Genomic DNA, 10146 nt, shown 5'->3' with positions numbered 1-10146 from the left:
GACCCAAGGGCTCAGGGGGAAGGTGCCCAGAGGCTCAGGGAAAGGGATCTGGAGACTCAGGGAGAAGGGAGCCAGGGTCTTGGGAGAAGGAAGACCCAAGGAAAGAAAACTGAGGGGCTATGGAAAGGACGTATTCTACAATATATTATTAAATGAATGTTTAGTGAAGATCCGAAAAAGGGAGCAGTGATCAGAAAGGCCTGCCTGGCTTCATCAAGCACAGGTCATGCCAGATGAAGCTTTTTATTTTTTTTAATACAGGATTACTAGACTGATAGATTGGGAGGTGGAGAGAGGAATACTATAAATATAAATGGACCTAGCATCTGACAGTCTCTCATGCCATTCTTGTGGAACAGATAGAGATGATAAGGGCTAGAATCACACCAAGCTGGGTCAGAAGGAGGAGCCAGTTCACTGGCCAGCCTCTGAAAGGAGTCATTCCCAACAACTCAGAAAGAAGGAACTTTCCAGTGGAGTGCCCCAACTTATTTCACATATCATTGACTGAAAGAAAGGCAAAGATGGCATGTTTGTCAAATTTACAGATGACAAAAAGTTGGAAGCCCTAGCTAAGGTTGGATGGCAGAGTGGAGATGCCAAAACCTCTTGTCTGGCTCCAGCAATGGGCCAAATCTAATAAGGATCTGGATCAAAGTAAACTCTGGACACTTGGGAAAAGAAAAATATGACAAGTACAAGATGAGGGAGGTGTGGTCAGCAAGCAGCTTGAACTAGAACAATGGAGAAATGGATAAACAGGCAGAGAGAGGGAGTGAGCATTTATTAAGTGCTTACTAGTGCCAGGTTTGGTCTTTTAATGGACTTGAAGCTTAATAGAGGTCAACTGTGTCCTGTGGCAACCTCAGAGCTAAGACTACAGCAAGGGAAGTATATAATCTCTAAGGCTGGTGAGCTGATATTGCTGAGCTCTGTCCTGACTGGTGGCACAGCGGACAGAGCACCTAGACCTGGAGTCAGGAAGACCTGAGTTCAAATCCAGCCTTAGACACTTCCTAGCAGTGTGATCCTGGGCAAGTCACTTAGTTCTCTTTGACTCAGTTTCCTCATCTGTAAAATGAGCTGGAGTAGGAAACTAAAAACTGCTGCAGTATCTTTGCCAAGAAAACCCCAAATGGGCTCACGAAAAGTTGGATATGACTGAAACAACTCAACAACAAAGTCCTGACTGGACCCCATCTAGAGTACTATGTTCAGTTTGGGCTGCCAGATTTTATAAAGAACAGGGATAAACCGAAGGGTCCCACGGAGGACAACCAGAATATTGAGGGGTGACAAGATCATGGTATAGGCAACTGGAGATATTTAGCCTGGAAAAGAGAAGCTGCAGGGTGGCCTTGGGAGACAGAAGAGCTGTGTTCAAGTATTTGAGAAGCCCCAACTAAGACTAATGGGGAGAAATTGCCAACGGGCCAATTTAGGCTTGAGCTCAGGGAAAGCTTCCTCACACTGAGAGCTGGCCCCAAGAACAACGGGCTGCCTGGGGAGTAGCGAGCTCACTGTCCTTGGGGGTCTTCGGGCAGAGGCTGGAGGATGGGCAGAGCAGGGTTTGTTTAGGTCTGGGTTAACTAAGCTGGCTCCCCAGTTGCCTCCCTGAAATGAGGCTGGGGGAGGGTCTCAGGGAGGAGGGGCCCGAGGGGCTCACCCTGGTCGGAGCGCTGGCCTGAGGTGGAGGAGTGGAGGGGGCCGGGGAGTCCGACCACAGCGACTCCAGCTGCTTGGTCAGCTCGTCCACTTTGGCCGCGGCAGTGTCCAGCTCCATCTGTTTCAGGTCAATGTGCTTCATGGCCAAGGCTGTGGGGAGGGGAGGGGAGGAGTGAGGCTCCAGGGAGCCCCGCCCCCATCCGGTGTAGCCCCGCCCCCAGAGGGCCCCTTCCTCACATTGGAAGTTCAAGTCCAGAAGGTCCCGCGCAGCGCTCTCAAAGGCCTCGCTGTCCATGGTGCCCAGGCTGGGGGGGCGCGCCTGCGGGAAGGAGAAAGACCGCTAAGCCTCGGCTGCCCCACCAGGTCCCGAAGTGCTTGGAAGCACGATCTCCAAGCACACAGGGGCGAGGTCTTACAGCACCTTGAGGAGGCAAGATAATGATAGGGGACGTCCAAGTACATTATCCCCAGCATCACCCCGCGAGGTTCGCGTTATTATTAGCCTCATTTTATCGAGGAGGAAGTCGAGTCTCGGAGAGGTTCCGGGACTTGCCAGCTGTCCCACAGCTATGCTTCTTAGGGTCACATAGCATCCAGGGTTGGAAGGGGCCTCGGAGGTCACCTGATCCGACCTCTCATTTTGCAGAGGAACACGAAGCTGGGGGGGGGGTGAGTCGCCCAAGGCCACAAGGCTTGTGTCAGAGACGGGATTTGAACCCAGGTCTCTCTTGACTGCTGTTCCTAGCGCTCTTTCCACCACACCCCAGATCTCTAAGCGTTGAGTTGGAGGTGGAGAGAGGGCGAGGAGGCTAGCTCCTTAAGAACTGAGCCCAACAGCTCGGACTTCAAGGAAGCCGGGCTCTGGAGAGCTCGCGGCTGATTCTAAGCTGCAGAGATCCGGGTCTGGTGGACCAGCATTCTCAGCAGTAAGGTGGAATTCTAAGTGCTAGGAGGGAGGAACCTGGCGTGGTTCTCAAGAGTTAGGGGGTAAGACTCTGGAGGGCCTTCAGCGAGAATGTAGAATTTAAGGGTACTGAGATTAAGAGTGCAGGGAGGGGACGGGCGACGGAGAGAAGGTGTCCCGGAGAATGCTGGGCGGAGGCAAGGGCGCCACGGCTGGAAATTAGACGGCTGGGAGAAGGAAACCGGTTGGGCCAACACAACCTCTACGGCCAGCCGGCCTCGCCCTCCCTCCAGGGTGGGAGAAGGGCCGGGACAGGAGGTGTTTTCCTTCAGCCCCCGCAGCCGCCTCGGGGCGAAGCCACCACCCCAGCACCACAGGCACCCGGCCGGGCGGAGGGAGCCCCACCCCGAACGCGGGAGGGAGGGGCGGGGCTCTGGGCATGCGGTCAACCTGTCCCGATCCAACTGGCAGACTGGTGTGAACGTGAGAAAAGAGGCTGTGAGGTGTGGGGAAAGAGCGATCTTCCCCGTCCTCGCTGTGTGTGACCGTGGGCAAGTCGTCTTCCTCCTGTGAGCCCGGACTTTCCTCTTCAGCTAAATGGGGCAGGGGAGTTCTCTGATCCCTTCCAGCTCTGGCATTCTGCCATCTAGATTCGAAGAATCGGAGCTCTTCCAGATTTGATTTTAAGTTTTATAGATTCCAATTCCAAGATTCTAGGATTCTCATTTCAGCCCTGAGACTGTTTGAGGGGCAGCCTGTAAAGGGAGGAGGGAAAAGAGAGCCCCGGAACCCTGACATCCGGCCCCAGCTGGCTTAGGAGACTCCGAAGTTGCCAGCTCCAGCTTTGTACCTTTTTCTGACAGTGTTTGGGGGCTAGCGAAGGGGAGAATAGCCCTCTCCTACACACACCGTGTCCTGGCTAATGGAGGAGGCAGGCACTGTGGCCTTGGAGGGGAATGAGATACAGCCAGCCTCCCACCCGCCCAGCCAGTGAGCTCAAGCCTCTGGTATGTTATCAGGCCAGTCACAGCAAGTCCTCTTCCTCCCCCAGGGAAGAGCAGGTGAGGCGGGGGAGGCACTCAGCCAGGTCCTGTCCTCCCAGGATTGCACCCTAACACCTTCCCTGCCAGATTGGACACAACTCACTCCCTAAATGTTCCCCCAGAGTCCCAATGAGTGGTCTCCTTGCTCCAGATGACCAACGGGGTAGGGGGAAGGTGCACCCAAGTTAACACCCTTTCTGTTGGGAGGGAGGGGCTCCATTTTGTACTGTCGTCTGTCAGGCAGACAAACATCCTCCTTTCCCCACCCCTACCTACAAAGCCTTGGACTAGGGGCAGGAAACCTCCATTGTAGCCCTGGCTCTACCCCAAACTCACTGTATGACCTTGAGAAAGACCCTTTTCCTCCATAAGTCTGAGTTCCTCCTTCTGTAAAAGAAGGAGGTCTGACCTGGTGGTCTTGAAGGTCTTTCTAGTACTGATAGTCTGTTTTAAGTTCCCTCTTAGGTCTAATATTTTGTGTTACCATTCTGTGATTCACAGATCCTTCTAGCTGGAATGTGTTTTCACATCCTATGTTCTGATCTCCCTGTCATTTGGGACACGTTCTATCCTCCTGTGTTCAAAACTCCCAGTTGGGGCATGTTCTAACTCCTTTCCAGTCAGGACATGTTCTAATATCTTGTATTCTAAAGTCTCTTCCAGCTGGGACACGTTCTAACATCCAATGTTCTAAGCTTCCTTCCAGCTGGAGCATGTTCTAACATCCTCTGTTCTAATTCTCAACGGAGACATGTTCCAACACCCTTCCAACTAAGACATGTTCTATTATCTTGTGTTCTAAACTCCCTTCCTGCTGGGGCATGTTCTAACTCCTTTACAGCTAGGACATGTGCTAACATCCTAAGCTCTAAGCTTCCTTCCAGCTGACAGATGTTTTAACATCCTGTGTTCTAAGCTCCCTTCCATCTGGGACATGTTCTAAGTTCAAAGGTCCCTTCCAGTTTGGACATATTCTAACATCCTGTGACTTACACTTCCTGATGGGATGTATTCTAACTCCTTTCCAGCTGGGACATGTTCTAACACACAATGTACTAGGCTCCAATTCAGATTCTAACATGTGATGTTCTAAGCTCCCTTCCAGATGAGAAATATTCTAATAGCCTATGTCCTAAGTTGCCTGCTAGCTTACTCTTATTCTAATGGCCCTTCAGTTCTAACATTCCATTTTCAGTGGTTCCTGCCAGTTCTGATATTTTGGCTTTTTTTTTTTTATGTTCTCTGGATTGATCCGTGCCCTAGACCTCAGTTCTTTTACCCCCTCCCCCATAGGGAAAGGCTGGGTAGAGAATGGGGTGGCTAGAACCAAGATTCTCAGTGGCTCCGGGTGGGGGGAGAGCCACACAACCCAATGGGGAGCCAGATGGACCACATTCAAATCAAACTGCTTTGGTCTCATGGGGTTGGGAGGGCACTAGGGAAAGAGGAAAGACTAGAAGAAATGGCCTTACTCTTGAAGAACCCTCATTATGAAAAATAGACACCATCTTGCCTCCTCCAACCCCCATCTCCAGATCTGCGCTCACAACTACCCAGGCTGGGGGGTGGGGAGGAGAACGATCCCAGTACAAGAAGGAAGACTCTGGGGTCATAATTTTCCCTCAAGGGTCACAGTTTTCTCCCAACCCAGACAAGAGGCCCAAAGTTCCCCACTTGGCTTACGTGCTCCAACCCCCACAACTCAGAAAAGTTTCAGTTTAAAGGAAGCCAGTAGCCCCGACTGGCTCCTTCCTAGAGCCGCTATGGGGTCCACCACTGGTCCCCACTAGACTGCCACAAGCAGCAGAGGGGGGAGGCCTCAATCCTACATAGCTCAGCAAGGACAGAGCCTTCCAGAACGCTTCCAGAATTAGATGCTGACCTCTTCTTATCTTTTTCTCTGGTGCTGACTTAGAGGCTGGGGCGGGGGGGCGGTGTGTGTGAGAGAGAGTTCTGAAAGTCTGGGCATGTGAGGGGTGTCTCCAAGAGCAGCTAAGCCTAGGGGTCCCCAGGACCTAGAACAAACTGGCTACCCACCCCCCAATACTCTATTTTCCTGACTCCAGGAAAGGTAATATGAACTGTGTACTGGAAGCCAAGAGCCATGGGTCCTTGGGCAAATTCCATCCCCTCTCTGAGCCTTAGTTTCCCCCTCTGTAAAATAACAAGTTTGTACTAGACTATCTTTAAGGTCCCTTCCAGCCCTGTCATTCTATGTTCTGCGGGTCTATGTGCTGGCCTGAAACTCCCTATTTCTAAGTTACTTAGGAACAACTTTTTTTTTTTTTTTTAAAGATCTTTATCCTCTTCTGGGTCTCAGTTTCCTAATCTGTAAAATGAGGCCTAGGGTCAGGCGACTGCCAAGCTCCCTTCCAGCCCTAAATCTCCTTATCCTTAGTTCTGCCATGCTCTGGTTTCTATGATTTTCCCCTCCCCTGCCCTCCCAATAGGGAAAAGGGCGGATTGGGGAAAAACCGAAAGGCTTCTCTGAGGCCAGGGTAGGGAAAGTCTAGCAGTTGGGGGCACCCGGAGCTCCCTCCCCTCCCTTCCCCCACCTGGGTTCTTCCCCCAAACCCTCCTTCTGGCTAGGTACGGTCATTTCGTGCCCACCAGGGGGCCCTTGGAAAGGTGGGGGAGGACGAGAGGGCTGGCTTTCTCAGGAGGGTCTGTCCTCCCCTTCCTGAACCCCCCAGCCCCCTCGCTCCCTAGGGCCCCGTGCAATCTGGGGAGTGATCTCATCCTCCCCCCCCCCATCTCCACCAGGTGCCCCAGGCTACTTTCACCGCCCCCCTCCCCGCCCACCCCTCACTGGAGATCCCGCGGAAGGGTCCCAAGCGTCCGACCCAGCCGACTCACTGCGCCTTCAACCGGGGATGCCTCTGAGACTCCCGGGCGGATCCGGGCAGGTCCCGGGGCTTCTGGCGCCGGGGAACAGGTTTTACTGTACAGTGTGACACAGGTTGGAGGGAGAGGGAGGGAGAGAAGGCGGGCGGGGGAGGGGAGAAGTTTGAGGGGGCGGAGATGTGGGGGGGGCTTCGCGCTGCATCTTGGGACTTGTAGTCCCCCATCGGGGTCCAGTCTCGCCCCCCCCCATTCTAAACTTCCATCCTGGAGCCGCACAGTACTTTCCCCACTTTTCCCTCTGCCATCCGGAGTGATCGGAGTTAGCACCCCAAGGACCCGGGAGTCTGGCTGAGGACGGGATCCTTGAATCCATTACCAGCTGGGCCGCCTCTCTGAGGAAGAATCCCCGAAGTCCTAAATTAGAGAGGGGCAGTCTCTGGCTCTCCTACTGATTTGGCATGGGACTTGGGAAGGAAGCCTCCCCCGGGCTACGGCTTCCGTGGCTATAAAAGGGGGGCTTGCGGACTAGATCTCCAAGCAAGAAACTTTGGGGAGTGGCCTGGGATTACTGGCATCCCCATGACTACAAAGGCCGGGATCCCCCGCGCTGGCGCCCTGGCTCGGGGTATCCTGGGGGTTGTAGTCGAATTCGAGGTGAGCCGACTCAGGAGTCCAGGAATTTTAGAGCTCTGGGATATGGGAGCGGGTGGAGAAGCCGCCCCGTCGAGGCCACCCGCTGGGGCATGCGGAGGGGGCACGGGTGGGTTAGAAATATAGGTCCGGAGATGGGAGGAGGCCACCTCAGGGTCACACAGGGAGTCGGGGAGACCGGAGGCTGACGCACCGCCCAGGAATGCAGCCTCGTCGCCCGACCCGTCGATGTGTCCACCTCTCGAGGCCCGAGGAGTAAACCCCGTGGGCGGGAGAAGGTGGGGAGAAGGCAACGTTTCTTCCCTCCTGTGGCCCATCCCGCCACTCCCCAAACCTGAGATCTTAACTCCCGGTCCGGGCCCCGCCCTCTCGGCTCCGCTCGCCCACCTCCAAGGGGACACTCCTCCTGGCCCTCCCGCCCCGCCTTTCCTGGGTCCCTCCGTTCACCCCAACTTCCAAACTCCTTCTCCGAGGCTGCTCTCTGTCCGCCCACCCCTTCGCTGACCTGCAGCTTCTCTTGCTGAACCCAGAATCTACGTGCGAGCTGTAATGACGCTTTGAGATCCTCAAACCCAAGCCATGCCTAATTCCCATTTTACAGAGAAAAAAAAAGACCATCATGTCGTGGGTCCCACGAAACCCAGGCATTCTATGAGCCGGATTCGAATCCCGCCTCTAGACACTTACCGAGTCCCTTCCCCTCTCTGTGGGCCTCAGTTTCCAAGGCTGTAAGATGAGGAGTTGGCCGAGACGACCTCTAAGGCTCTAACTGCTGGGACCCTAGAACACGGTGTCTCCAATGCCCCCTGCCTGCGCCCCCAGCCTGGCGCCCTGGGATCCCCAGCTGCCCTGGGCAGGGACCTCCGACGCCTGGGCTCCTTCCTGGCGGCTCAGAAGCGCCAGGGATTCTGGACCGAGGGAATTCCGAGATGTACGGACTGTGCTTCTCTCCCACTCCCCGCCCAGCCCAGACCCCTGAGCCCGGCGTCCCAGCAGCGCTCTGGCCCCGACTCCGCCCCCTCGTCTGCCCCTTTAAATGCCCGGAGCCTCCAGACACAGCACCTCCCAGCCGGCTCCCGCTGTGCCGGGACGGCCCAGGAGAGTCCGAGGCAGAGGGGAGGACGCCGATGGCGCGGAGCCCGGGACGCCGGAAACGTGCCTTTCCTGCTCTCACGCACCCCTCGCTTCCGGAGCAAATGGGCTCACCCAGCTCGGCAGCCACGCCCCCGGCCCCACGTGGGCTTGCCGCGCGTTCCGGAACCAGGGCTGAACTTAGCAGAGTGGTCCGAGCTGCGGGGACCATGGCTCAAGGTGAGCAGGGAGGGGCCGAGAGGGTGGGGGGAGCACTACGTGGGGAGAGGGGGGAGACGGGGACCGAGAGCGCCCTGCTCATCCCCCGTCTGCCCCCACCCGCCTGCCGCCAGCCGTCCGGAGCCCGCTCTGCCCCGACGACTTCTGCCCGGCCACGCTGTCCGCCGAGCCGCCCTCGAGCCTCGCCCTGGACGCCCTGCGGAAACCCGGCACCGAGCTGTGGCTCATCCGGACCCCCGCGGACTTCAGCCCGGCCAGGTGAGAGGGGCTGCGGCCCGCCACGTGCACGCGTGCACACGCACCCGCACACGCGTGCACATGCACCCTCGGGATGGAGGTTAGGACGCCTGCCGGGCTGGGCTCCGAGATCTGTTTGGTGGAGGAGTGGGACCTGGTGGTGTTGAAGGTTCTGAGCACCCCCCTGCCCCGGCCGGCGCTCACTCAGTCGTTTCACTCGTGTCCGACTCTGCGTGGCTCAGGTCGTACTGACTCCAGCCCCGGAGCTCCACCCCCTGAGCCCCTAGCTGCCCTTCTGTGACCTAAGGTCTCTCAGATTCATTCATTCAGTAAACGTTTATTAAGCACCTACTAGGTGCCAGGTAGGCACCTAAGTGGCGCCTTAGTGCATAGAGTGCCTGGTCTGGAATCAGACTCTTCCTCCAGAGTTCAAATCCAGCCTCAGACACTTCCTAGCTGGGTGACCCTGGGGACGTCACTTCACCCAGTTTGCCTCAGTTTCCCCATCTGCGAATGAGCTGGAGAAGGAGAGGGCAGAACACTCCAATATCTTTGCCAAGAAAACTCCAAGTGGGGTCACAGAGAGTCAACAGGCCTGAAACGACTGACCAGCACCACCCAATGTGCCAGTTACAGTGCCAAGTGCTAGGATACAAAAAGGCAAAAGACAGGGCCTGCCTTTAAGGAGCTTACTGTCCAATGCTTACATGGTTCTCAGCAGTGAGGATTCTAGAACTCCACTGTCTTCGCCCCAGACTCTCTTAGTTACTGGGGTTCTTGCTCTGGTCCTGCCCCCCTTGCACTCCTCAGGTCCCCCCCATACAATCTCCCCATTCCTCCCTCCACAGCCTCAATGGATGCAAGGTGCCTCTTGTCGGCTTCCAGACCCTGAAGAGCCATCGGAATGAGGCCGGTGTCCGCCAGCGCTACCATATCCTGAGCAACACCAGCAGAAACGGCCCCGAGACCCTGCTGGCGCCCTCATCTTCGGCAGACGGCCAGCTGGTCCCAGCCCCAGCTCTGCAGGGCACCCTGAGTATCATAGAAGTGCCCCGAAGCAAGTCCTCCAGCCGGTCCCTCCACGCCATCCCCACCAGCCCACCCCCACAGATCCCAGCTGGCCTACGGCCCCGATTCCAGGCCTTTGGGGGCCGGCAGCCCGTGCTGGGGCCCCCGGCTCAGACAGCAGCAGGGGAGGCGGGGGAAGTGAAGTCTTCCCGGAAAAGGAGGAAGCCCGAACTGGTGTCTCAGAATCCTAGTCCACAGGAGATTCTGAATGGAGTGGGAGAGCTGAACTTTGCTCCAGGGCAGGAGATGCCGCAGCCTATACAGCGAGTGCCAGTCAGAAGAGAGGAAGAGGCAACAGCCCCATTGCCTGCCAAGAAGAAGAAGAAAAAGAAAAAGAAGGAGCTGGAAGGAGAGATGATGGAGCCAGCAGGAGAGATGCCAGAGCCAGAGGCCGGGGCGATGGAGCTGCAACAGGAGGCTGTT

At 56.2% G+C, this 10146-nt stretch overlaps 2 protein-coding genes across 3 annotated transcripts in view; one reads left to right on the top strand and one right to left on the bottom strand.

The window, feature by feature from the left end:
- Nucleotides 1-8080, bottom strand: part of PPP1R13L (protein phosphatase 1 regulatory subunit 13 like) — a 14886-nt gene extending 6806 nt beyond the window's left edge. Inside the window, exons 1-3 of one of the 2 annotated variants that reach the window (XM_027848710.1) lie at nucleotides 7795-8080; nucleotides 1903-1984; nucleotides 1667-1815 (exon numbers count right to left, since the gene is read on the bottom strand). In XM_027848710.1, the coding sequence (XP_027704511.1) occupies nucleotides 1667-1815; nucleotides 1903-1960 (207 nt within the window). In that variant the 5' untranslated portion in view covers nucleotides 1961-1984; nucleotides 7795-8080. Of the gene's footprint in view, nucleotides 1-1666; nucleotides 1816-1902; nucleotides 1985-6468; nucleotides 6554-7794 lie in introns of those variants that run through there. The other variant, XM_027848074.1, reaches the window with a different exon arrangement.
- Nucleotides 8081-8295: 215 nt separating this feature from the next.
- CD3EAP (CD3e molecule associated protein) overlaps nucleotides 8296-10146 on the top strand; it is a 2541-nt gene continuing 690 nt past the window's right edge. The window contains 4 exon segments of the mRNA XM_027874313.1: nucleotides 8296-8418; nucleotides 8532-8676; nucleotides 9504-10141; nucleotides 10144-10146. The exon segment at nucleotides 10144-10146 is cut by the window's right edge and continues 690 nt beyond it. Coding sequence (XP_027730114.1) covers nucleotides 8304-8418; nucleotides 8532-8676; nucleotides 9504-10141; nucleotides 10144-10146 — 901 coding nt within the window. The 5' untranslated portion in view covers nucleotides 8296-8303.

Source organism: Vombatus ursinus, unplaced genomic scaffold (assembly GCF_900497805.2).
Source record: "Vombatus ursinus unplaced genomic scaffold, bare-nosed wombat genome assembly UNPS02000021.1, whole genome shotgun sequence".
Taxonomy (NCBI): Eukaryota; Metazoa; Chordata; class Mammalia; order Diprotodontia; family Vombatidae; genus Vombatus; species Vombatus ursinus.
The sequence above is the reverse complement of the archived record's forward strand: the minus strand, read 5'-3'. Positions and strand labels throughout refer to the sequence as shown.